General features: G+C 47.5%; 2 protein-coding genes across 4 annotated transcripts; one reads left to right on the top strand and one right to left on the bottom strand.

Moving 5' to 3' along the window:
- The first annotated feature begins 13,955 nt into the window (after nucleotides 1–13,955).
- On the top strand, nucleotides 13,956–18,578 carry LOC103726417 (cardiotrophin-2). The gene is made up of 3 exons (XM_008823976.2): nucleotides 13,956–14,016; nucleotides 14,718–14,854; nucleotides 18,019–18,578. The coding sequence occupies exons 1-3, from the start codon at nucleotides 13,956–13,958 to the stop codon at nucleotides 18,475–18,477; spliced, it is 657 nt and encodes a 218-aa protein (XP_008822198.1). The 3' UTR covers nucleotides 18,478–18,578.
- A 658-nt stretch (nucleotides 18,579–19,236) lies between these two features.
- LOC103726340 (cardiotrophin-1) lies at nucleotides 19,237–23,654 on the bottom strand. Of its 3 annotated transcripts, XM_029559060.1 has the most exons (4): nucleotides 23,577–23,591; nucleotides 23,027–23,195; nucleotides 22,342–22,457; nucleotides 19,237–20,282 (listed from the first exon to the last, which is right to left on the bottom strand). In XM_029559060.1, exons 2-4 carry the CDS (start codon nucleotides 23,091–23,093, stop codon nucleotides 19,812–19,814), a joined length of 654 nt encoding a protein of 217 aa, XP_029414920.1. In that variant the 5' UTR covers nucleotides 23,094–23,195; nucleotides 23,577–23,591; the 3' UTR covers nucleotides 19,237–19,811. The 3 variants fall into 3 exon arrangements, with proteins under 3 accessions (XP_029414920.1, XP_008822051.1, XP_008822050.1); XM_008823829.3 differs by lacking the exon at nucleotides 23,027–23,195 and having other exon boundaries at nucleotides 19,238–20,282; nucleotides 23,577–23,654; XM_008823828.3 differs by lacking the exon at nucleotides 23,027–23,195 and having other exon boundaries at nucleotides 19,240–20,282; nucleotides 22,342–22,460; nucleotides 23,577–23,643.
- Between the last annotated feature and the right edge of the window lie 3,463 nt (nucleotides 23,655–27,117).

Consider the following 27,117-nt stretch of genomic DNA (forward strand, 5'->3'; position numbering starts at 1 on the left):
CATTCTTCCACAGGTGGAGATCCAAATTGCCAGCACCATTTGTTAAAGATGCTCTATCCTCCAGTGTGTGTTCTTGATCTCTTTGTCAAATATCAGGTGGCTGAAATTGCATGCACTCATGTTTGGGTCTTCTATTTTGTTCCATGGATCTACAAGTCTTGCCACCACACCCGGCATAGGTTTTTTTTTTTGTTTGTTTTGTTTTTTAATAAATGATTTTTAATTTGGGGGGGGGGTGTCTTTTTTGAGACTCCAGCTCCACCTCCAGCTGTCCTGGAACTCACTTTGTAGACCAGGCTGGCCTTGAACTCACAGAGATCAACCTGCCTCTCCCTCCCAAATTCTGGGATTAAAGATGTGCACCACCACACCTGGCAGATTTTTAATTTTTTTAACTTTTGTTTAATGTGTGTGAGTGTTTTGCCTGCTTGTATGTAAATGTAGGGACCAGAACAGAGAGTTGTGTCCCCTGGAACAGGCTCTGGCTTCACTGCACAGTTTTTTTTTTCTTTTTTTTTCAGCATTGGGAATCAAACTGGGGATCTCTACTACTCTACTACTATGCTGCAGCCCAGCCCCACCCCACATACTGCTAAATGCTTTCAGCATCTCATTTGAGTTTTATAAGAATCCTATAAGGCTGCTGTGGTAGTGCATACCTGTAATCTCAGCACTTCGGAGACTGAAATAGGAGGATTTCAAATTCAAGACCAACCAGGGTACATGGGAAGATATTGTCTCAAAAAAGGAGGAGGGGGAGGGGGAGGTTGAGAAGGAGGAGGAGGTTGATGAGGAGGGGTACACATCTGTAATCCTAGCACTTGGGAGGTATAGGCAGGAGGATCAAGAGTCCAAGACCATTCTAAGCTACAGGAGGCAAGGTTTCAAAGCAAACAAAAAACTTTTAAGAGAGGCCAGGCATGGTGGCACAGGCCTTTAATCCCAGCACTTGGGAGGCAGAGACAGGCTGATCTCTCTGAGTTAGAGGTCAGCCTGGTCTACATAATGAGTTCCAGGCCAGTGGGGCTACAGGGAAACACTCTCAAAAGACAAAAAAAAAAAAAAAAAAAAAAAAAAAAACCAAACCCTAAGACTCCTATTTTAGCTGGGTGCTGTGGCACAGGCCTTTAATCCCAGCACTTGAGAGGCAGAAGCAGGTAGACTTCTGTGAGTTTGAGGCCAGCCTGGACTACATAGCCAATTCCAGGTCAGCAAGAGCTACAGGGAGACCCTGTCTCAAAAAGACCCAAAACCATAATTAATAATAGAGAAGGAACTTCAGGGAGAAGTTATCAGTGCTGGCAGACACCCAGCTACTGTTGATATATGATCCTCCAGGAGCAGTGGACAATGAACTCCAATGACTTGTTCTAAGGCCACATGAAGCCACACGTTGCTGACACCAACTCTTTGCAGGCCCATTTCCTTTACACTTGCCATAGTTGAGTTGTAATCTATTCTGCTTTATGTGGACACTGTCAACTACGTCATAACAAGAACAAGCTGTTAGCATGAATGTGGGGCCTGATTCCAAAACTGATCTGCAGCCCCACCATCCTGTGTTTCTGCTTTCACACAGGAAACCACTGCCATGCACTGTTCTTAAGCCATCTTTCTGAAGGTATAGAACTAATGCAAAGCCATACATGGCAGTATATACCTACGAGACTCAGCACACAGGAGATGGAGGTAGGAGGAGTTGGAGGTAGGAGGGTCAGGAGTTTGAAGGCCAATCTCAGCATCATAGCCAGTTTGAGGCCAGCCTAGCCTACTTGAGACCCCACCTCAAAAAACCAAAACAGGCTGGGTGTGGTGGTGCACAGCTTTAATCCCAGCCAAGTACTCCACTGCTGCTGCCACTGAGCCACACCCCCTCCTGTATCCTGTGCGATCTCCTTTTGCAATCCTACCCAGGTGCAAGCACAGCGCTCAGAACTGAGGGACTATATGGTGTAAGAACTGGTCCTGGTACTCAATAAGCTGCTTCTAGTTGTTCCAGATGGAATGGGGCCTACAGAACTTATGTTAGGACTGATCAAACTAGATGAAAAATGTGGGGAATGAGAGAGGAGAGTTGTTTTAAAACCTAAATTCTAATATTAGAGATTTATTTTTGTATGTGTCTACCTGGTACCATATGCATGTTGTGGGTGGGGGTGTCCTCAGAAGGGAGAAGAGGGTATCAGGGCCCCTGGAACTGGAGTTCCAGGTGGCTGTGAGTTTCCTGATGTGGATGCTGAGAAGCAAACTCTGGTCTTCTGCAAGAACTGCAAGTGCTCTCAGCCACTGAGCCATCTCTCTAGCGGAAGAGTGTAGGTTTTGTCCAAAAGGAGCAGGCAGTGCTTGGCTTCAGCTCTTTCTTTATCAAAGTGCAAACTGATACAGAACACCAGATTTCAGGATTTCTGAAGAAAACTTGGAACTCTAGTTTTGCATGAGAAATTTCCTGTAGTTATATTAAACACACACAGCTGAATCTGATGCCTATGGGTGTTGTAGTGGTTCGTTGTAGTAGTTTCTAAACAGAGGCTATAGACTTGAGTTCGAATTTTGACTCTATCAGGTATCCATTGTATATAGTTAAGGACCCCAGGTTCCCTCCATCTATAAAATGGCTTTTTTTTTTTTTTTTTTTTGAGACAGGGTCTCCCTGTAGCTCCAACTGACCTGGAACTTGCTATATAGACCAGGCTGGCCTCGAACTCACAGAGATCCACCACCACCTGCCTCTGCCTCCCAAGTGCTGGGATTAAAGGCCTGTGCCACAGTGCCAGGCCCGGGCCTTTCTTAAAGGTTTTTGTTTGTTTGCTTTGAAACTGAGCCTGCTGTAGCTTAGGATGGTCTTGGACTCTTGATCCTCCTGCCTACATCTCCCAAGTGCTAGGATTATAGATGTGCACTCTTCTTTCTCTTCCTCCTCTTCCTTCTCTTCCTCCCCCACCTCCTCCTCCTTTTTTGAACAATATCTTCCTATGTAGCCTGGCTGACCTTGAATTTGACATCCTCCTATTTCAATTTCCCAAGTGCTGAGATTACAAGCATGAACCACCACACACTACTTGATGCTTTTTACAATTTTAAATTACTATTATTGTGTATGTGTGCATTATGTGTACGAGGGTACATGTGGAGATTAGGGGACAATTCTATGGAGCTGGTTCTTTCCACCTTTATGTGGGTTCCAGGGGTTGAACTCGGGTCATCAGGCTTGCATCATTGGGCAGTAAGTACTCTTATCCACTGAGCAGTCTCCCCAGCTCTCAATGCCTTTTATTTTAAATAGCGTCTTCTGTCCTCCTGTATTTGAAGGGTCAGTTTTATCATATCTCAAGGATACACATGAGTCTGTCCCTTGCTTTTCTGTTGTTCCAATGACTTATTTAGTTCTGTGTCCTTATCAAACAGTATTTTGCTTTGTGTGTGTTGTGTTTTATGGTATTGGGAGTGGAACCTAGGGCCTTGCACATGCTAGAGTCTGAGGTAGCTCTTGTTGCTTGTTAGGTCTACTCCTTTGACTAGACTCAGTTCATGCATCACCTCTTAGATGTTCAGGTCACACAGTGGCCATTCAGTGTGTAATTGCTGAGTGATGGACAATCCTGTTGGGTCTGCTGTCTCCCAGTTTTAAAACCAGAACACTGCCAGGCATGGTGGTGCACGGCTTTGATCCCAGCACCTGGAGGCAGAGGCAGGGAGATCTCTGTGAGATTAAGGCCAGCCTGGTCTACATAGTGAGTTTCAGGCCAGCTGGTGCTACAGGGAGACCCTGACTCAAACAAACAAAACAAAAACCCAGCACACTGCTGTTTCCCATCAGACTCCATACTCCTGGTGTAGGCTTACTGCTCTTCTTTCTTGGACCTGCTCATCATACCCAGGCCAGTTCATGAAGCAGAGGCAAAGTTTGGTCGGGTCCCAAAGGTTGCCAAACACTGTGCTGCTGAGGCTGGGTTAGGACATGTGTTAACCACTGCCAGATCTGTGCCCCCCACTTCCTCATAATGTCTATCATATGTACCCAGCACAGGAACAGATTTTGATACTGATGTTGGAACAGCAAAACTCTACATCTCAAAATGGCAGGTTGCACCCCAGTCCCTGGAGCTACTTCTGAGTTCATGTTTTCTACAGCTCATCTTTCAAGTGACTGTGGCAAGTCACCAAATTCCCCTGAACCTCATTGTAAAACTGAGTTTTTAGGGGTGTGGTTCAGCAGTGGGGCACTTACCTAGTGAGGGACTGGATTGCAGCTCAGCCACAGGACTGCATGTGTGGCATGCATGCATGAGGCTCTAGGCTCTGTCACTATCACTACATTAAAACAGATGACAAACAAAAAATATGTGTAATGGTTCACACCTGCAATTCCAGCATCCAGTAAGGGAGGATGAGGTCAGAGAATTGTGAGTCTGAGGCATAGTATTTACCTGAGCTGCATAGCTAGACCCTCAGCAAACAAACAAGATTGGAGATGTAGCTTGGTGGTAGAGTATTTGCCTAATATGAGTGAGGCCCCAGGTTCAAACCCCAGCATTGCAGAATTTATAAAGAGCAATGAACAAGAAAACATGTTGAGATCCAGTGCTCAGAATTGTTATACAGATTAATTGAGAATATCTGTCATTTTATAATGACTACAAATAATAAAGGCTAAGAAAAGATAACTTTTCATTCTACGTCTCTTCTAAGGAATGTGGGTGATAGCTCCTTGCCAGATACCCTTTGGGGCAACAAAGGCTTTGGAAAGCCCTCAAAGACCAGAAGTACTGGAGACAGGCTAGAGCTCTAGCTCTGGAGCCTGGGTTCAAATGCTAGGCACTGTTGCCTGCTAGCTGTGTGATGCTGAACTAATTGTTTCACCTTGCTGTGCCTCAATTTTCTCATCTGAGCAGGAAGCAATACTGCCCTGTTTAAGGGGTGTATGTAGAAAACACCAGCCTACAACAAGTTTAGATTGCCAGTAAAATAGAGGAAATAGTGGTGGTGATGACAATGCTGATAGAAATGGTTGAGCTGCAAGGCTGTGTGCTCCAGGAGGACAGGGACCTTCTCCATCTTATTCACCGACATCTCCCAGCATCTAGAAAGGTGCTATAAAAGTTCACAGAACAGCCAGGCATGGTGGCGCAAGCCTTTAATCCCAGCACTGGGGAGGCAGAGGCAGGCAGGTCTCTGTGAGTTTAAGACCAGCTTGGTCTACATAGTGAGTTCCAGGCCAGCTGGGGCTACAGGGAGACCCTGTCTCAAAAATTCACAGACTCAAGGGGCTGGAGAGATGGCTCAGTGGTTAAGAGCACTGGCTGCTCTTGTAGAGGACCCAGGTTTGATTCCCAGCACCCACATGATAGCTAACAACTGTCCATAACTCTAGTTCCAGGGGACTCTGATGCTCTCTTCTGATCTCTGCAGACATTGTAAGATACAAGTGCACTCACATACATGCAGGTAATACACTCATATACATAAAATAAAAATAATAAAATTTTTTTTAAGTTTGTAGAATCGATTAACAGAGTGAGCTGGGCTCCTTGCTCAGATGATGGCTGACTTGGGGTCTCCATCCATGCACTACACTTGCTGCCCCTTTGCCCTGCCACCCCATCCAGAGGAGGCACTGGTGTGGGCATTTCCTGAAGCCAAGCAGTCTTTTCAAAGATCAGACTCTTGCATGTGTCTTAGTTGAGTCCCTAATTGGAACCACAGACCTCTCCCCTTTAGGTTTTGTTTGTTTGTTTTCTTGTTGTTTTTGTTGTATTTTGTTCTGTTTTTTTTTTTTTTTTTTTTTTTTAAGACAGGCTCTTAAAAAAGATGATTAAGATGTTCTGTATGAGCCGGGCATGGTGGTGCACGCCTGTACTCCCAGCACTTGGAAGGCAGAAGCAGGTGGATCCCTGTGTGTTCAAGGCCAGCATGGTCTACATAGTGAGTTCCAGGCCAGCTGGGGCTAGAGGGAGACCCTGTCTCAAAAAAACCAAAAAAAAAAAAAAAAGAAAAAGAAAAAGAAAAAAAAAGATATTCTGTATGAAATACACAAAAATTCAATTAAAAATTTACACACACACACAAAAAAAATAGAGTCTTATATACCCCAGACTGGCTGTGAACTCTTTTTTCAAAAAATTTTTTAAAAATATTTTATTTATTATTTTTATATTATGTGTATGAGTATATTGCCTGCATGTATGTGAGTGCACCCGTGTTGTGCAATGCCACAGAGGTCAGAAGAGGGTGTCCTATCCCCTGGAACTGGAGTTAAGGATGGTTCGTAGCTGCCATGTGGGTGCTGGGAATTGAACCCGGGTCTTCTGCAAGAGCAGACAGTCTTCTTAACTTCTGAGGCATCTCTCCAGCCCCTTCTTTTTTTTAAATTATATTTTAGAAAATTTACTGGGGGGGAATTGCATGTCAGTGGACAAGTTACATCAGTTCTTTCCTTCCACCATGTGGGTTCCTGGATCGAACTTAGATTGTCATGATTTTCAGCAGTTGCCTTTACCTGCTGAACCATCTGGTCAGCCCTGGCCTTGAATTCTTGATCCTCCTGCTTCTATCACAAGTGCCAAGATCAAGATCATAGCCATGTACTGCCACATCTGGTGTTTTGATACTTTATATTGATTGTCAACTTGATTGGGTTGAGAGATGCCTAGGAAATGAATAAACCATGCCTCTGTATGTGTCAGTGAGGTGTTCCACACAGGATTAGCTCATGAGCTCACGGAGTCTTCTCTGACCTGATGGATTCCTTTTTTGCGGGGGTGGGGCTTTTTGAGACAGAGTCTCCTTGCAGCCCCAGCTGGCCTGGAATTTGCTCTGTAGTCCAGGCTGGCCTCAAACTCTGCTTCTTGAGTGCTGGAATTAAAGGCAAGCACCACCATGCCCAGCTTAGATTCTGTTTTTTAATAGACTCTTGGGAGGTTGGTGGAACTGTGTTAGTAGGGCCTGGTCACTGGGGTTATGTCATTGAAGTATTCATCTTGTCCCTGTCCCCTCTTACTACTCCTCTTTGCTTCTGGTTGCCAAGAGGTAAATAGCTTCTTGCACAATGCCCTTCTACCTTGCATTTCTGCCTTGCCATAAACCTTAGAATAATGGAGACATTGCAAACAGGAGCCAAAACAGATAAAAATAAATAAATCCTTTTTTTTTTTTTTTGAGACAGGGTCTCCCTGTAGCCCCAGCTGTCCTGGAACTCACTATGTAGACCAGGCTGGCCTTGAACTCATAGAGATCTGCCTGCCTCTACTGCCCCAGTGCTGGGATTAAAGGTTTGCACCACCATACCAGGCTAAATAAATATTTTTTTAAAAAAAATCAGGCTGGGCATGGTGGTGCACGCCTGTAGTCCCAGCACTTGGGAGGCAGAGGTAGACAGATCTCTGTGAGTTCCGGGAGGCAGAGGCCAGCCTGGTCTCCATAGCAAATCCAGGCAGACCAGCTGCGGCTACAGGGAGACCCTGTCTCAAAAAGACCCAAAAGATAAAAGAAAAAAAAAAAAAGAAAAGAAAAGATTTAGTAGGACTGGAGACATGGCTCAGCAGTTAAGAGCACTGGCTGCTCTTACAGAGGACCTGGGTTCAGTTCCGGCACCCCCATCACAGCTAACAACAGTCCATAACTCCAGTTCCAAATGATCCGATGCCTTTTTCTGGTCTTCCTCAGGCTTTGCATGTACATGGTGCACCTATACACATGAAGGCAAAACACTCATACACATAAAATAAAATATAAATAAAATTTTCCTTAATAGAATTTGAACAGACCGTATCCACTGTATTAATAAATTAGGAATTAGTAAATTAGTAAATCCATTGTATTAGTGGATTTTATTAAATTTTTTTAAAAAAGATTTAGTATCACAAAGAACAACAATAACAAAACAAAGTAGCTTGGGTATGGTGGTGCACAATTTAATACCAGTACTCAGGAGAGAGAGGCAGTTGGAGTTCTGTGAGTCCAAAGCCAGCCTGGTCTACATAGTAAGTTCCATGCCAGCTAGTGGTACAGTTAGTGGCCAGCTACTGAGTCCTATCTCAAAAACAAAACAAGGGCTGGAGAGCAGTTAAGAGCACTGGCTGCTCTTAAGAGGACCGGGGTTTGGTTCTCAGCACCCACATGGTGGCACAAAACTATTTGTAACTCCAGTTCTAGGGATCTGATGCCCTCTTCTGGCCTCCATGGGCACTGCATGAATGTGGTACACATACATACATCCAGACAAAACATCGTAACATAAAATAAAAATTTTAAAACAAGGTGGTGCACTGGGAATGTAGTTCAGTGAAAGAGCATTTGGGTAGTCCAGGAAAGTCCTTGGGTTCCATTTTTAGTACCACAGACAAGGAAGGAAGGAAAGAGGAGACCAAAGCTCAGAGAGATTAACTTGTTCAAGTTAGTGATGAACAAAGGCAGGACTTGAGTCCATGTCTGCTGACTCCTAAACTTCCAGAATCCCCAAGGGATTGGCTTCTGGTGAGATCAGAACAGAGTTGAGATCAGTGGACCCACAGGGCAGAGCAGGACAGAGGGGCAGAGCTGTGACCTTGCTGACACCAACATGGTCGCTTTGGACAAAAAGGGCTGGTTTGGGGGTGGGGATGGAATCTTCCAGCTTTGAAGGACACCTGGGGGGAAAGTGAAACTCCTGAGAGGGGCAGGCAGTGGTCAGGCTAGGTAGGGGTTGACCTGCCCTATTGGCTGAGGCCCACGTACACCTTCACCTGTAAATAGTACAGATCGAGTATCTCCTCCCTTTTCTCCTCCTTCTCCCACTCCATTGCCATGGCCCAGTCCACGCCTCAGTGCACCCACTCAATGGGCCTATCCTAATCCCCTGACATCATCGCCTGCCCTGCACAGGCCCTACCTGCCACCCTGGCAGCCCCCATCCTTGTAGATGCTGTTTAGAAACCCCCCAACTCAGAACTGTCTGTTTCTTCAACCTCCTTCCTGTTTGAATCCACAGTTCAGATACAGGACACCCACTTCCAGCGCCAAGCTGAAGCCAGGGCCTAGGATTTGTCCTGGCTTTGCTGTGTGACATCAGGTAAGCAGCTACCCTTTTCAGGACCTTGGGCTCCTTAGCTAAGTTCTCCTTACCCACCCCCCACTCCCAACTAACCACTTTGACCCCCTTTTGGCTTCTCAGCCCTTTGTCGCTTTAGGAAACTTTGGGTTGTTTGATTTCATTCCATTTCATTTTGAGACAGGCTCTCATTAGGAAACCCAGGTTGGCCTCAAATTGAGATTTTTCCCTGCTTTAGCCTCCCAAGTGCTGGAATTGCAGGTTTGTGCCACCATACCTGAGATGTTAGTTTTTGTTAGCTTATACGTTTATTGTTGGTCTTACCCACCAGGAACACTTTCCATTCACCCCAGTGCCACACAGTAGATGTTGCACTGTATCTATTAAATGAATGTGTGCTACCTTCCCTCCACACCACCCTTGACTGGGGGAGGTAGGGTGGAACCGTCTTCTCATCCTTGGAAGGGGTAAGGATGGCTGACCACACTCCAAAGTAGGGAGTGAAAACCGAGCATTATTCCATCACACAGAGACTGTGCAAGCTCTGAGGTGGTGCCAGAGCCAGCATCTCTGTCCTCCACTCTGCCCCTCTGCCACAGGCTTCTCCAGGGAGGATGTCCAGGAGAGTATATATGAGGTCATGTGTATGTGTGTCCTTGTATATTGTACCTGTATATAGGGACAGTTTTCCTAATCTGTCAGAGGCTGAGATGTGGTTAAATCACAATTCCTGATTTCGGGCAGCCTGTGTCTGTGTACACAGGTATGCACATGGGGTGCTAATCATCTGTGAGTGCATATTGGCTCTGTGCAGATGCCTATGGCTGGGATTCTAGTGTTTGGCTTGTATTTGAGTATGTGTGTGCATCTGTACAGATGAGTACTCATCTGCCTAGGACTGGGTTTATGACATGTAAAGGCCTGATAAGACACACAAAGCATGCCCAAGAGTGTCAGCTCTATGAGGGCAGGGATTTTTGTCTGTCTTGTTCCATGCTCTGTGCCAAGCATCTAGAATAGGGGCTGACAGACAGTAGGGTACATACGTACTTGAACAAATGAATACATAAAACTGTGTGCACAGGTTTGCTATGTGCCAGTACATGGGTGAATGCATGCATGCGCCTGTGTCCAGGGGCACACCTGGGTATAGATGATGAGGCTCCCACACCACTCCTCCTGTTCCTTTTCCAAAGTCCTTGGAAGTCAGGGCCCAATGCCTGGGCGGAGCAGGGGGCGGCCTCTTCATGGGAAACTGGATCCCAGGACGTGCGGAGCAGCAGGTGGAGCAGGGCTGCCCCTTTGTCCCCCATAATCCTCTCCCCGCCCTTGCCCCCTCCCTCCCAACCACCAGGGTTTTAGGTCCAGTTTGGGGTTTGTAGGGGTCTAAGGTGTCAGCTTAGTGTCCCCTTCCTTGGCTATTCCCTGCCTCAGGATCTTCTGGTTGGCCTGAAATATATGCCCTCATCTTGGTCCCTCCCAAACTTCTCTCTGTCCTGTCCTCTGGCTGGGTCTGCTTCATTCTTTGCCAGGACCCTGTCTGCCCTCCTTTCCTAGGGTGTAGCTTCCCCTCCCTCCTGGGTGGCTCTAGGGCTTGGTCCCAGTATAAAGCTACCTGAGGGACGGGAGAACAGGTGCCCTGGAGAGACCCAGAAGCTCCAGAGGAAGCAGCCGAGGAGGGAGCATGTGCTGTCTGCTGGGTGAGTGAGGGGACAGGGCAGCAGGGCCCAGACACCAGGATGGGAGGAAGCCCTGCCCGCTGCTTCTGGCTGCTGGGTCTCAGTACCCAGTGATTGTGCACCTGATGGAAACCTCCACATCCTTATACACAGAAGGATCTACTCACCCACCATGCATTCAATGAGTATGTTTTAAGGCCTGTTATGTGCTAATAATATAGGTGTTTCTTGACATCCACAGAGGATTGGCTCCAGAACTGCCCCACCAGAACACCAAACTTCAAGGATGCTCCAGTCCCTTGACTATAATGCGATATTTGCATTTAGCCTATGTATTTCCTTTCATGTACTTGAGGTCATCTCTAGACCATTTATAATAACTGATAAATGTCAGGCTGGGCGTGGTGGTGCACGCCTTTAATTCCAGCATTCAGAAGGCAGAGGCAGGAGGACCTCTGTGAGTTCAAGACCATCCAGGTCTACATGGTGAGTTCCAGGCAGCCGGGGCTACAGGCTTGAAACCCTGTCTCAAAAAGACCAAAAACAAATAAATAAATAAATAAATAACTGATAAATGTCAGTACTATGTTTTGTTTGTTTGTTTTTTTGGTCTTTTTGAGACAGGGTCTCCCTGTAGCCCCAGCTGGCCTGGAACTCACTATGTAGACCAGGCTGGCCTTGAACTCACAGAGATCTGCCTGCCTCTGCCTCCCAAGTGCTGGGATTAAAGGCGTGCGCCACCACGCCTGGCAGTACTATGTTCTATATTTTTTTTTCTTTTTTTTTTTCCTCTTGGTCTTTTTATGACAGGATCTCCCTGCAGCACCAGCTGGCCTGGAACTTACTATGAAGCCCAGGCTGGCCTTGAACTCACAGAGATCCACCTGCCTCTGCCTCCCGAGTGTTGGGATTAAAGGCATGCACCACCACACCTGGCTTATATTGTATTTTTTTAAAAATATTTTATTTATAATTTTATGTGTATGCATGTATTTCCTGTGTGTAGGTAAGTGCACCTATGTTGTGCAATGCCCGAGGAGGACAGAAGAGGCTGTTGGATCCCCTGGAACTGGAGTTTCAGGCAGTTGTTAGCTGCCATGTGGGTGCTGGGATTCGAACCTGGGTCTTCTGCAGGAACAACCAGTGTTCTTAACCACTGAGCCATCTCTCCAGCCCCTTATATTGTATTTTTAAAGGACTAAATTGAGGGGGAAAAATGTCTGTACATGTCTACTACTACCACAACTTTCCATGTGCAACCACTGAAGATATGGGTGCAGATGCAGAGGCCCAACCATACTGTTCTGAGCTTTTGGTTATACAGCAGGGAACAGACAAAAATTTGTGATGTGATGGTGATTTTGTTGTGCAGATTCATGCTATGGAAACAAGTAAATCACACCAGCTGTAATGGCATGTGCCCGTAATCTCAGCACCAAGGAACTAGAGTCGGAGGATAAAAATTTAAGGTCAGCCTGAGCAATGTGAGATCCTACTCTCAAAACAGCAAGCGAAAAGAATGCTGGGGCTTGGAGGTGTAGCTCAGCGGGCAGAGTGCTTGTATAGCATGCACAAAACTTTAGATTCAATGCCCAGCATTTTATAAAGTGAGTATGGTGGTACAAGACTGTAATCTCCTCATTCGTGAGATAGAAACAGGAGGATCAGGAGTTCAAGGTCATCATCTTCCCCTATTTAGTGAGTCTGGTCTACATGCTGTATAAATAAATAAATAGGAAGCTGGAATACCTCAGGGTTATCTGCCCATCCATGTTTCTTGCTAGTCACAATAGCCAAGATCTGGAACCAGCCTAGATGTTCATTGACAGATGAATGGATAAAAAAATGTGGTACTTATTCAGCTACAAAAAGAATGAAATTATATTTTCAAAAAAAAATGAATGGAACTGAAATCATTATGCTATGCAAAATAAGCCAGACTCAGACAAATATTGCATGTTTTTTTCTCATATGCAGAATCTAGCTTTAAATTTACATATATAGGACGTGAAAATAGAAAAGAGACGAGGGAAGAAGGGAAGAAGGACATGGGGCTCTAGGGGGAGGAGGGGGGCCAGCCAGAGGGAGGGGAGGACATGGGAGCAGAGCAGGGCTCTAGGGGGAGGAGGGGGCCAATAAGAACAAATATGTATGTTTGTATATGGATGAAAATGTCACAATGAGACCCATTTCTTTGCACAATAGCCAAAATATTAAAGAAATAAACAGTGAGGAGGTGCAGTGAAAAGAGAGGAGTTTGAAAGAGAAAAAGAGAGAGGTAGGGGAGAGAGAGAAGGAGGCTGAAAGTAAGGCTATTTGTGGCCACATTCTCTCAACAAATATTTATTAGGGGATCATGCAATGAGCCAGGTAAGGTTCTCTCTTTCCTGGGGTGACAGTCTGATGGAAGAGAAGCAACAAGCTGGTAAATAGACAAATGGGTAATTTGGGGCAACAGATCTCTGAAGACTATAAATCAGGGGAGAGGGCCTTTTATTTATTTATTTATTTTTTGTCTTTTTGAGACAGGGTCTCCCTGTAGTCCCAGCTGACCTGAACGCACTATGTAGACCAGGCTGGCCTTGAACTCACAGAGATCTGCCTGCCTCTGCCTCCCAAGTGCTGGCACTAAAGGTGTGTGCCACCACGCCCGGCTAATAAAATATTTAAAAGGCCCTCTCTCACCGGGCGTGGTGGCACACACCTTTAATCCCAGCACTTGGGAGGCAGAGGCAGGCAGATCTCTGTGAGTTCAAGGCCAGCCTGGTCTACATAGTGAGTTCCAGGTCAGCTGGGGCTACAGGGAGACCCTGTCTCAAAAAGACCAAAAAAAAAAATTATTCATTCTTTGTGTATGCAACAAGCGTGTGTACGCCGGCAGGGACATGTGGCTGTCAGAGGACAACTTTTGGGAATTCATTCTCTCCTTCCATTGTAGGTTCCAAGGATCAAACTCAAGCCATCAGGCTTGCTTGGCAAGTGCTTTGACTCACTGAATTTAAGAGAAAGGGATTTTGGATATGGGGGTCAGGGTGGCTTTGCTTAGCTGAGGCCTGAAGAACAGGAAGGAACTAATAGCCTTAGGAATTTTGGGTGTTTCCTGATGGGGCAGAACAGGGGTGAGGATCTGAGGAAGGGAGATGGACAAGAACGTAAAGAATAGTATCTTTGCTGTCCATGCTAAGGACTTGTTTTTATTATGAGTGAGGGGAACCTGGCCATATTTGAGCAGGAGAGGGACATGCTTTGACATGAGGGACTATGTGGGGGGAGAGGGGCCCAGGCAGAAACAGACCAGGGAAGAAGGGAGAGGTAATGGCACTCAGCCTAAGGTGCCAGCAGTGAGAGGAGACAGAGAAATGAATAGATTCTGGATACATCTTGTCAGTTGTTGCAGAGTTTTTATTGAACATAACAAATAAGCTGAAAAGTATACAAGTTATACTTGTAGGTAGTTTAGTACAGCTGAATGGATTTTGTGTTTGCTTTTTGATTTATTTATTTTTTTGAGACAGGGTCTCCCTGTAGCCACAGCTGGCCTGGAACTTGCTATGTAACCAGGCTGGCCTCAATCTCTGAGATCTGCCTGCCTCTGTCTCCTCAGTGCTTGGGATTAAAGGCATGCACCACCATGACCGGCTGCTGCATGGATTTTGACAAAGGGAGTATACCCTTGTAATGAGTGTTCAGATGAAGAAACACTTGCACAGCTGGGCAAGGTGGTACTGACCTGTAATTCTAGCACTGGGGAGGCAATGGCAAGATAATTGAGTTCTAAGCTAGTCTAGTGACATATACAAAACAAAAACAAAACAATACAGGAGTCTGGTGTTCAAGAAAAGTTCAAGTGGTGTTCTAAGTAGTTCTGCTTACCAAATTTCTGCCTTGACTTGAATAGATAAGATATCACAGGCCACAAGAGCTGTACCCTTTGAAAGACTGTTGGAATGAATGAATGATTAATCGGCAGAGGGTCAGGGACTTGGTGCTGACCCTCTGATGTCCTCCACCAGCCCCTCTCTGCCTACTGAGCCTGTTGCTGCCACCCCTCAGTCCTGCAGCCCCCATCTCCCCATCAGAGCCCATCAGTCAAGCCTATAGTCTGGCCCTCTATATGCAGAAGAACACCTCGACATTGCTACAGACGTATGTGAGTGACACTGGGCATGCAGGGGGCTGGGGAGGAGGTGCTGACCTGGGTAGGGGGAGCAGAGCAAGTCCAGACCTGTCTGTGAGCCTGAGGGGACAGGGGCTCTTGACAGAGACACACTCATTTGAGTGTTGTCACGGATGGCTGGGTGATGTTGGGCTGATCATCCCTCCTCCCTTGGCCTTGGCTTCCTCAATTGTAAAGCTGTGATCCTGCCTTTGCTCCCTGTTACACAGTACATAGGAAGCCCCAAGAAGGAAAAGCTTTAGGCAGTCATAATTCCAGACTCATGCCATGTGCTCACTTGAGCCCTATGCCATGCTGGGTGCTCCATTCACATTGTTTTATGAATGGAGGAGGGATGATTCCACTCTTCTGAGAGGTGGAACTAAAATCCATATTAAAGATGAAAAAAACGGACTCTTAGGGGAGGTAGATAATTGGCCTGAGGGCACTGAGGTAGTAACCGGCAGTGCCAGTAAGTGAAACCACATCTGTGGAACGCTGCTCCATAAGCCCCATACCCATTTTCCCCTATTTGCTCTAAACCTGGCAGCGTACTCGCTGACTCATGAATGTTTTTTATTTGGCCCATGTGGTCTTGGTTTCCATTCTGAGTATGAACTTCTGTCTAAAGCAGGAGTGGGGTTCCCATGGGCCCAAACTCTATCTCAGACCTGTTCCTTCTGAAAGCACATATCTGCCTGGTCCTGAGACCCTGAGGTTTGCAGTTCTTCCACTCTATTGTACATTGTGTCAATGTGTTCACAAAATTTAGGTTCTAGTCCCATATCTACCACTATTCTTTGCAAAGCCACGTACACCCTAAGCCTCAGTTTCTCTACCTGTAAAATGGGGATATGAGACTAGGTGATCTATGCACTAGGTCTATTAATGTGTATTAAGATTCTGTGTTGGGACTGGAGTGATGGCTCAGCAGTTAAGAACACCGACTGTTCTTACAGAAGACCGGGGTTTGAATCCCAGCACCTAATTGGCAGCTAACAACTGTCCATAACTCCAATTCCAGGGGATCCGACAGTCTCTTCTGTCCTCCGCAGGCATTGCACAACACGGGTGCACTTACCTACATTCAGGCAATACATACATAAACATAAAATAAAAATAATAAATAAGGGGCTGGAGAGATGGCTCAGTGGTTAAGAACACTGGCTGTTCTTGCAGAAGACCTGGGTTCGAATCCCAGCACCCACATGGCAACTAACAACTGTCCATAACTCCCGTCCTAGGAGATTCGACAGGCTCTTCTGACCTTCGAGGGCATTGCACGACATGGGTGCACTTACCTACATGCAGACAACACACATACACATAAAAATAAAAAATAAAATCTAGAAAAAAGTTAAAAAATAATAAAATATTTTTTTTAAAAAAGATTCTGTGTTGCTGGGCATGGTGGTACATGCCTTTAATCTTGATACTAGGGAGTTGGGGGCAGTCTGAACTCCATGAGTTTGGGGCCATTCTGGTTGGTCTACAGTGTGAATTCCAGGCCAGCCAGGGCTACATAATGAGACTCTCAAAAAAAGAAAATGTGGGGGTACTGGACAGATGGCTCAGACCATTTGGTGATCCTGCAGAGGATCCAGGCCCAGTTGGTTCCCAGCATCCACATGGCAGCTCACAACAGTCTGTAACTCCAGTTCCAGGGAATCCTGCACTTTCAGATGATTTCCAAGGGTCACAAACACAAATAAAAATAAAGAATTGAAAGATTCTGTGTCAAGCTGTGCACAATACACACACATGTGATCTCAGCCTTGGGAGGTGGAAGCTGCAGGATCAGGAGTTCAAGGTCATCCTTGGCTACATGGTGAGTTCAAGATCAGCCTGTGCTGCATGAGAGCTTTTCTAAAAAACAAGAAACAGACAACAACAATAAAAATAAATAAATAAAAACACCAGAAAAAGGGGCTGGCAGGATGGCTTGGTGCTACTAAGCATAACAACCTAAGTTGGATCTAGGGATCCCACATGGTGGAAGGAGAGAGCCCCCTCACCTGCATGCATGTGTGCACACACATATACAGAATAAATATTTAAAGATTAAAAAAAAAGCAGAAGAAAAAGTTCTATATTCTATGTGTAAGTCTGATGTGGTCATGTACCCGTCATCCCAGCACTCAGGAAGCAGAGGAAGGAGGACTGCATGTTCAAGGCCATCCTGGGTTACATAGACCCTGTCTTAAGAAAAGCCAGCCGAGCGTGGTGGCACAGCCTGTAGTCCCAGCACTTGGGAGGCAGAGGCAGGCAGATCTCTGAGTTCAAGGCCAGCCTGGTCTACATAGCGAGTTCCAGGACAGCTGGGGCTACAGGAAAACCCTGTTTCAAAAAGACAACCAAAAAAAAAATAATAAGAATGCATTTGAAGATTTTATATGAGAAGTGTAAGTCATTATGAAATGGCTTTTTAAACCTATACCATACTCGCAGTTTTCCTAAAATTTTAGATTTAGGGAGTTTTCAAGTTTTCAAGATGGAAAAAAAATCCCAGCTTCTCCAAATTGTTATCTTCTTACCATGTATAAACTTATTTTAGGTTATAGTTGATAGTTACAGGTACTGTTAGTTTGTTAAGACAAGGCTCCTTTATGCTGATACGTATAATGCAAAGGTGACTCATGGCATAGCTCCTCCCTCTGAACACCTTAAAGTTCCATGGATTAGCGGACAAACATGGAGGCAGGTGTAGAGAAAAAGAAAAACAAGGTTCTGTGGATCTTGGTTTGTGCAGGTGAGAATATAAGCAACTAAATGCTATAAATAAGAAACACTGGGATGTTATACATTTCAATAACAGACTTGGATTGAACATGTAACTACACTATTCATTGATATATTCCACTGATTAATGGTGGCTTTCACCTCCTTATTGCATGTCAGATGCTGTGCTGAGTCCGTATGTGTATTGCTTCCTATCAGTCACAATACTGCCAGGTGGAGCTATGGAGTCTTGTGATTCAGTGCTGCACAGCTGGTACCCAGAAGACACACTGGTGCCTATATGCCCCTGCTCTGTTAGAACATCCATACATGGCAAGTGGTGGCTCTCTGTGGGAAGATGCCAGTCTCAGAGGGATGATGTGGCCCTAGAGTTCCACACTCCTTCAACCCCTTTATGCCTGTCTTTGTTACTCATGCAGCTCCAGTACCAGGGCAGCCCCTTTAGTGACCCTGGCTTTTCAGCACCTGAGCTCCAGCTCAGCAGCCTGCCCCCTGCTGCAGTCTCCTTCAAGATCTGGCATGCAATGGATGATGCAGAGCGGCTAAACCGTGTCCAGGAAGCCTTCCTGGCCTTGACCCAGCACCTCCAGCTTGTGGGGGATGATCAGAGTGACCTGAACCCTGGCAGTCCTATCCTGCTGACCCAGCTAGGAGCTGCAAGACTCAGGGCCCAAGGCCTGATGGGCAACATGGCTGCTATCATGACTGCCCTGGGGCTGCCTATCCCCCCAGAAGAGGATACTCTGGGGCTTGTTCCTTTTGGAGCCTCCACCTTTGAGAGGAAATGCAGAGGCTACATAGTGACCCGGGAATACGGTCACTGGACAGATCGGGCTGTGAGGGACTTGGCTCTACTCAAGGCCAAATATCCAGCTTAGAGGGGTAGGCCTTCCTGTCTGAGCTCTAACACTTGCTCTTTCAAAGGATTCTTTTCTGCCTTATTTCTGAGACAGAGAAGGAATGACATTTTACTTAGCAGATGGACCTGTGTGCCATGTACTTGGTAGTATTTCCTGGAAACCTTCACTCCTTTTGCCAGGGAAGCCTGCAGGTCCCACAGCCTCCTTTCCAGATCTGGGAGGGGATCCTTGGATCCTGCTTGGGGATCACCAAGTCAGTAGTACTGGCTTCATGTCCCACTCTAGGGACAGGACAGCTGGTCTCCTTCCTGGGCTTGTCTGGAGACCTTCCCCTTCCTATAATTTTGGGGAAGTCCAGAGGCTTCTCTTCCTGTGTCTGTCTACCTCAAGTCCTGTTTGAAGGTATGGCTTTCTGAACAAATGGGCCTCTTTTTGCTGGAGCCCATTCTCTCCTGATCTACCTCTCTGTCTGTGGCCTTCTGTTATGTTTTCCAAATGAAGGAGCTTCACTCCCTGGTCCACGGAAGTCCAATTCCCAGTTACAACTACTAGGACTCAGCCTATTTCCTGCTCAGGACATCCAGCTCATGTCTAGGACTGACAGAGGGCATCCCTGGCCGGGTCTTTGTGAATTTATCTGTACTGTGCCTTTTTGGGTGGGTGTATGTATGGGACCACCCCATACCCTAAAGATTCTATTTTCCTCAAATCTGTTTCCCCATTTGCAACAACTGTATGTACAAATAACTTTAGTTTTATTTTAAAACATTTATTTACCAAAAATTAATTTATTCTCAAATAAAACTCTAAGATGTTATTTGTCCTCTCTCTCTCTCTCTCTCTCTCTCTCTCTCTCTCTCTTTCTCTCTCTTCCCCCCTCCCCTTTCCTCCCCCATAGACTGGGGTTACTGATGGGGTTTCTAGGGTAGGGAGACAGGAAAGGGAAGGACATCAAAGGGAGAAAGGTCAGGAACGAAAGGAACTAGTGGAGAGGAAAGCCCAGGAGGGTATTACCCTGGAGGTGGGTGGTCTTGCCACCGAAGGACCAGCAGGCACTTCTCTGCCTGGGAAAGGACAAAGAAACCAAGGGAGTGAAATCAAGTGTCACCTATAAGAGATGAGACTAGGGGTACACACACTCACATGGACTGAAGGGGGATGAAGGTCGGACGGAGCAAGAGCTACAGAGTCCGGGAAACATCAAAGACGCCAAGAAGGGAGAGCAGAGAACAGGAGAAAGCTGGTGGGCACAGGACACTCCCTGAGACCAGGAGAGCCAGGAAGACAGGACAAGGCAGACAGACGTGGATAGCTCCAGAGCGCACGCAGCTGGAGAGCGCGGGGCAGCGTGGTCAGGCGAGGCCCCCGGGCACCAGCTGGCCCAGGTCGCCCTCGGTGCGGCTCACCCACTCGCCGTAGAGGCCGCACACGCGCAGCCCCAGCACCTTGGCCGAGAAGATGCCCGCAGCCGTGTTGGTAACGGTGGCAGCTGCGGCGGCGGCGGGCTCCGGTCCGGGCCCACGGGCGCCCAGAGCGCCCAGAGCAGCCAGCACGGTGTCCACAGCGGCGCCCAGCGCGCGAGCCTGGCGCGCCGCGTCCTCCAGGCGCCGCAGCAGGCGCGGGGCGCTGGGGTTCAGCTCCGCCTGGTGGCGGCGCACAGCGTCCAGCAGCCCGGGCAGCGCATCCAAGGCCGCCGCGTCCAGCCGCAGGCGCTCGCGCACTGGCAGCCCCGCGTGGGTGGGAGCCGGGGCGCTCAGGCCCGCCACCGGCAGCCTCGGGGGTGAGAAGCCCGGCAGCCCAAAAGGGTCTCCCTGGTGGCGCACCTGCGGAGACATGGCCACCGGTCAGCAGGGCTCCTCGGACCCGGCGGGGTGCTCCTTTACTGGAACAGCCCCCCACCCGTCTCCGGGGCACTCGGTTTCCTCATCTTCCAAAGATAAATCCCTCATAAAAGAGCTCTTGTGCTTGAGACAAAAAGCAAAAACGTATGGGCTTTGCAAAACAGTGTTTCCTTATCTACCAGCTCATAACAATATCAACTTGGTAAGGCAGTTAAGACCGGTGTAGGCCCCTAGAAAGGGCTCAGTAAATAGTAGCTATTTACTTATTTGTGTGTAAGAGCTGAGTGTGTGTATGCGTGTGCACTTGGTGTGTGTGTGTGTGTCTGTGTGTGTGCTCGGCTTGGCACGTGCCACAGTGCACATGTGGAGTTCAAAGGACAACTTTTTTTTGGTTCTCTCCTTTTTCCATTATGTGGGTTCTGGGGATCAAATTCTGGTCTCCAGGCTTGTCCAACAAGAGTCTTTACCCCCTGACCTGTCTCATTGGCCTCAGACCTAGATTTAAATCCTGTCTATGCCACTTAGTAGCTGTGACTTTTCCTGCAAAACCATTTCCTTTTTCTTTCAGCTTGTCTTATCTGTCAAGTTAAAGAACACTCCCTGTCCTTCCTATCAGAGGTCTCCTGAGACCTTCAGAAACAGTGCAGGGAAGCAGGCAATCCCACTCCTTCCTCCTCAAATTCCCTTCCTCCTCCCCAGTCAATCTCATTCCCTCCTTCTTAATGCAACAATTGTCATATGACCGAACAAATGAAAGATAAAAGCAATTTGTTGTTTGCAAGTATCCTGCTTCTGGTGCAGGCACTGTGGTTGCTGCTTTGAATGTATTTCCTAAAAATGGGTATGATGATGATGATAGTAGCTTTGTAAATAAGAAAATTGGGCTGGACATGGTGGCATATCCCTTTAATCCCAGCACTAGGGAGGCAGAAGCAGGTAGAGCTCTGTGAGTTGGAGGCCAGCCTGGTCTACATAGCAAGTTCCAGACCAGCCAGGATTACACAGTGAGAAAGGCACCTGCCACCCACTTGACAACCTAAGGGTGTGCCTGTTTTGTTTTGTTTTTTTGAGACAGGGTCTCACCACATAACCCTGGCTGGCCTATAACTCACTATGCAGACCAGGCCAATTTTGAACTTGTAGAGATTTGCCTGTCTTTGCCTCCTGGGATTAAAGGAGTGTGGCACTATTCCTGGCCCTGACAACCCAAGTTTTCTTCAGACTCTCTCTCTCTCTCTCTCTCTCTCTCTCTCTCTCTCTCTCTCTCTCTCTCTCTCTCTCTCTCTTAATAAAATGGAAAAAAAAGAAAAAAAAAAGGAAGGAAGGACGAAAACTGGGCTGAGTACAAACAGTGACTTGCCACTTGCCTTAGGTTATTCACTCAGGAAGTGGCAGAGCTGGAATTTGAACCAAAGTTGGTAGGTCCAAAAAGCTAGCTGTATTATCCTTCTGTCCACCACCATACTTGTTACATTACTATTTTTAATGTTATCATCACTGCCCAAGGTCACAAGCTGGCAGCCCTACAGTCTGTCTGAATCAAAACTGTAGCCTTCTTTCACTATACCAAGATAATTTAGAGGAATCTTTTTTATGTGGCCAGGACAGGGTCCTTGGCCCATCCAACTGCTGGCAGATCTCTTTCTTCTTTGAAAGTCCCCTCATAGGATAGAATTTTTGTCCCAGATTGAAACCCTTTCTTGGCCTCTCTGAATGTTGCCAAGTGGAAGTGTTCACAGTTCATATTGTCCACCTGCTTTATTTTAGAGCCCATAGAAGTGAGGCAAGAAGATCACACCAAGTCCAAATCTAGACTTCCGAACTCCAGACCAGTCAGACTGGCCTTTCATTTCCAGTACCAAAAATGGAGCCTCCAAGTTCACAGGGTTCTCTGATTTGCTGTGTGGCCAAGAGAAAGCTAATGTTCCCCTTGGGAACTGTGATTTCCACAGCTGAGAACACAGTGGAAGAAATGGGTGGTTGAAGACCTCTGTGATCTGTGTTTCCCCCTTCCAGAGCCCAGACCCCCATTCCCACTCACATATTCCTCCAGCAGCTGCTCAGCATATTTGGTCAGGAGGCGGGCAAGGCTGTGTGTCTGGCGAATCTTGGCCTCCAAGTGGGGAAGGAGTGAGACTGAGGAGTCAGACTGGGGGTCTTCTGGTAGGAAAGAGGGGGAATATTGGCAGCCCAAGCCCCATTCCTGAACCGCCTCTCCAAGGCTGGTTCTTTCTTCCTGAACCCAGAAGGCTCTGCTCTGGATGGATGCGCTAACATTCAAACCAGACAGAATCTGTCCCATTCCAACGGATGGAAAGAGAGGCACCAGACCTTTTCAAGCAGTTTCTCTACCTGAAATGTCTCTCTTGTCCCCAAATCACAGATGAAATCCTATGCAGCCTCCAGATCCCCCCTACCCTTAAATCAACTTTTTCCTTCGACTTTAGGATGTTTATTTATACTTCCAAGGTAGCTTTTTTGCCTGTGTGAATCTGCTTTATCTTTTAAGACCTTTTACGACAAGGTTAACATATGTATGGACTTTTATGACTATTGGTGGAATTCAGCATCACTGAAGTACAAAACTTCAAACTGGAATGTGCGTTTAAGGCCCAGTTTACAGACAGAGAGACCGAAACCCCAGTCCCTTCCTAATGTCCCTTCTATGAGAGACGCTAGATTGACCTGCATCAATGGATTTCAGACCAGCCTACTCTGGTACAAACCGTAGGGTGGCGCCACAGGAAGAGGATTACATTTCCCAAGATGCACAGTGTGGGCGCCCCAATGCATGCTGGGGAATGTAGTTCTGACCCGGCAACTGCCCCTTCCGTCTGTGTTTCCCACCGCTCTCCGGGATCTCAGCAGCCTGGACTTTCGCCTCCTGTTGACACTCTATGCCTATGGATCAGATTCCCTTCCCGAACTCTCCCTCTCCCTCTCCTATCCGATTCTTTCTCAGTACTGTTCTAAGTACCTGCACCAGCCCGACCCCAGCCCTTCCTCAGGGTGTACTCACCGAGGTACTCGGTGACCTAACACCTGAGCCCAAGCCCCTGAAGCCTCAAGCCTAGGCCTCCGCTAAAACCCTGGGCCTGCCCTTTCTCCCCACTCACCCACTTGTTACCTGACACCGGAGTCTGCTGTCCCCCGCCCAGGCCTCTCCCCTCTCAGACCCGGGCTATGTGGTAGTGGCAGAGACCCAGACCCCAGCTTCCCACCCCACTGACTCCTGTTCCCTTTGGGGACCCAAAATCCAGTTCCTCAGTCCCTTACCCAGATTTCCCTCCCTCTGGCTCATGCTGGCCCCCGGCTGATCCCGGTTCCCTCCACACCCCCCTTCCTAGGGGGAGGGGGGAGAAAGGGGAGAGGGATGAGGGCGTGGCCCGGTCTCCTCCAATCATAGCCCAGACCCCAAACATTTCCTCCCCCACCACTACTTTCAGGCAAGATTCCTTGGCCCTGAGCTCAGTAACCCGCCTGAGGAAGAGGCAGGTGTTGGCACAGTCAGTGGGACCTTGGGCTTTTAAAGCAGCCCTGTGTCTGGCTGGGAGGTGGAGATTCAGGCTCCGACCTGAGGTAAAGCTTGACACAGGGCTCTTTTGAAGGGAGAGCTGGGCAACAGGAGAGGACAGCTTTGGGGCTGTCAGGATAGGAATGCAGGCAGGCCCACCTTCGGGGCCAGGCCCAGTGAGAGAGATGGGCCACAGACAGCCCTGTCTAACTTGGGGCACACCTAAGTCACTCACCTCCTGACCTATCTTATCTTAGATGCCTTCCACCTTCCTTCTCACACCTACTAGGAGGGAGACAGACAGCACTTCACCTCACCTTGCCAGGCCCAGTAACAGACCCCTCACACACATGCATCTACTTAAGTGTTGAGGAATCCACAAGATGCTCTCACAAGGGTGAGAGCAAGCTTCAGACAGGTCACACTCAAACAGCAATTCATTCACTGGCATAGACACTGAAAGGACTGGACTTACCTCTACCTACTGTCTTGGGCTCTGACACAGTGAGAATCAAATCCAAGGAGCTAACAGTGTGATAGAGGGGACCATAAACAGGTCATGGAGTTTGTGAGCAAGCAAAGGGACAGGGGCTTGTGTGAGGATGCGACCATGAGCAAACTATCAGAACAAAGGATTTCACTGGCAGAGGCCATAACAGGTATACTTAAAGCCAGACTGTCAGCAGTGGACACAACTATACACTATTGGGTTCTCACTGTATGTCAGACACAGTCCTTAGTGGTAGATGTACAGTGACTTTCTTCCATGTTATAGATGAGGCATAGAGACAAATGACTTGCCCAAGGTTTTACCTCTTACAATTTGGCTGTCAGAAACTGGGCATGGTGGCACATATCTTTAATCTCAGCACTGTGGAGGCAGAGGCAGGCTGATCTCTGTGAGTTTGAGGCCAACCTGGTCTACATAGTGAGTTCCAGGCCAGGTGGAGCTACAGGGAGACCCTGTCTCAAACAAAAACAAAACAACACAAACACCAACAAAAAAGCCCTCAGAAATGCTGTCAGATATGGTGGGCATGATCACACCAAAACACACAGACACATCTCTGAAACACACACACAGCATAACAGACATGGTCTAATCTACTGATTGGCCAGCTTCAAATAAGTAAACCAATATACACTAATTTTCCTTTTATTTATGTGTATGTGTGTGTGTGCCTGTGTGGGGGGTGTGTACAAATGAGTACAAGTGCCTGGGGAGGCCAGAGAGGGTGTTAGATCCCCTGGAGCTGGAGTTACAGGGAGTTGTGAGCTGCCCCACCTACCTGGATACTGAGAATCAAAGTCCTGTCCTCTGTAAGACCAGCAATAGGGGGCTCAGAAGTTAAGAGCACTGACTGCTCTTACAGAGGACCTGGGTTCGATTCCCAGCACCCACATGGCGGCTAGGAGTTGTCCTTAACTCCAGTTCCAGGGGAATCCGACACCCTCTTCTGACCTCTGCAGCATTGCATGACACGGGTGCACTCACATACATGAAGGCAATATACTCATACACATTAAAAACAAAACCAAGAAAACCCAGCAATAGTTCTTAACTGCTGAGTCATGTCTTCCATACCATTTTCTTTCTTTCTTTTTTCTTTTTTTTTTTTAAATTACATTCAGGGGCTGGAGAGATGGCTCAGTGGTTAACAGCACTGGCTGCTCTTGCAGAGGACTCGGGTTCAGTTCCCAGCACCCACAAGGTGGCTAACAACCATTCCAACTCCAGTTCTAGGGTACCTGATGCCCTCTTCTGATCTCTGCAGGCATTGCACAACATGGGTGCACTTCATACATGCAGGCAATGCATTCATACACATAAAATAAAAATTATAAATTACACATATTTTATATGTGTGTGTATATATGTGTGTGTGTGCTCTCATGCCATAGTGCACACATGGGGGTAAGAGGACAATTTGTGGGAGTTGGTTCTCTCCTTCTACCATGTGGGCCCCAGGGACTGAACTCAGGTCATCAGACTTGGGGGCTTGTGCCTTTACCTGCTGAGCCATTTTGTTAGCCCTCGTTTTCTTCAAGTGAACTTTTTTTTTTTTCTTTTGGTCTTTTTGAGACAGGGTCTCTCTGTAGCCCCAGCTGTCCTGGAACTCACTATGTAGACCAGGGTGGCCTTGAACTCACTGAGATCTCCCTGCCTCTGCCTCCTGAGTGCTGGTATTAAAGGCGTGTGCCACCATACCTGGCTCAAGTAAACTCTTTTTTGAAACAGGGTAGTCCCAGGCTGGTCTCAATTTCACAGAGATCTGCCTCTGGAGTGCTGGGATTAAAGGCTCGCACCACCATGCCTGCTTTCAAGCAAAATTTTAACTAAACTGTAACATACAAAAGGAAAGTTACACACATCAAAGTGTACAACTTGACAGATTTTCACAGAATAAATATATATGGTTAAGCACCAGATTATAAAAGAGAGCATGACAGAAGTCCCCTTCATTTCTTCTTCCAGTTCCAAGGGTGACCACTGTCCTATTTCTCACACCACACATTGGTTTGGTTTGGTTTTGAATTTATATAAGTAGAATTATGTAATGTATGCTGCCACATTTGGCCTCTTTTACTCAACATTTGCTCCAAGATTTGTCCCCACTATTGGGTATATATAGCAGCACTTTGGTCATTCTGGTGGTGTCTGTGTCCATAGTTTTCCATTCTGTTGATGGGTTGCTTCCAAGCTGGTGCTGTTGTGAGAAGGGCTACAAACTTTCCAGCGCACATTTCTTGATGTCATACCTATGCTTTTCTTTTGTTGGGTGTTGACAAGTCAGTGGAATAGCTGGGTCAGGGCTGGCGTATGCTCAGCTCTACGCGAAAGCTGCCAGTTTTCCAAAGCAGCTCTACCAAGTACACTCCGAACAATGTAAAGAGCGTCAGGCTGCTCTGCTTCCTCACTTCTACCTGTCCTTTTCACCATCCTGGCTGGGGACCCACCGCGTTCCGGCAGTGCCCTCGGCAGTTCCTGAGACTCCGGAATGAATGGATGAACAAGTTGGGCGGCGTAGACGCACCCAGCCGGGCGAGGGCGGACGCGCGCACACTCGGCTTTTCAGGGACGTCCATCCGCAGAGGACTAACGCGGGACACGGTCCCTCGCGTGCACCCCTGCGCCCACGTGGTCTGAACGCACCGCCCGGCCGCGCCGCGCGAGTCGGGTAGTCGGGCCACACCGCTGCCCTCACTCCCCCTCTCGGCGGCGGGCAGGGGGCGCTGCGCGTCCGTGCGCCCGGAGGGGCGGGCCGGGCCGGGGCGGGGCTGGACGGGCTTCCAGGCCTGGGC

The sequence above is a fragment of the Nannospalax galili genome, unplaced genomic scaffold (genome assembly GCF_000622305.1).
Source record: "Nannospalax galili isolate Female #2095 unplaced genomic scaffold, S.galili_v1.0 scaffold788, whole genome shotgun sequence".
In the NCBI taxonomy this organism is placed as follows: domain Eukaryota; kingdom Metazoa; phylum Chordata; class Mammalia; order Rodentia; family Spalacidae; genus Nannospalax; species Nannospalax galili.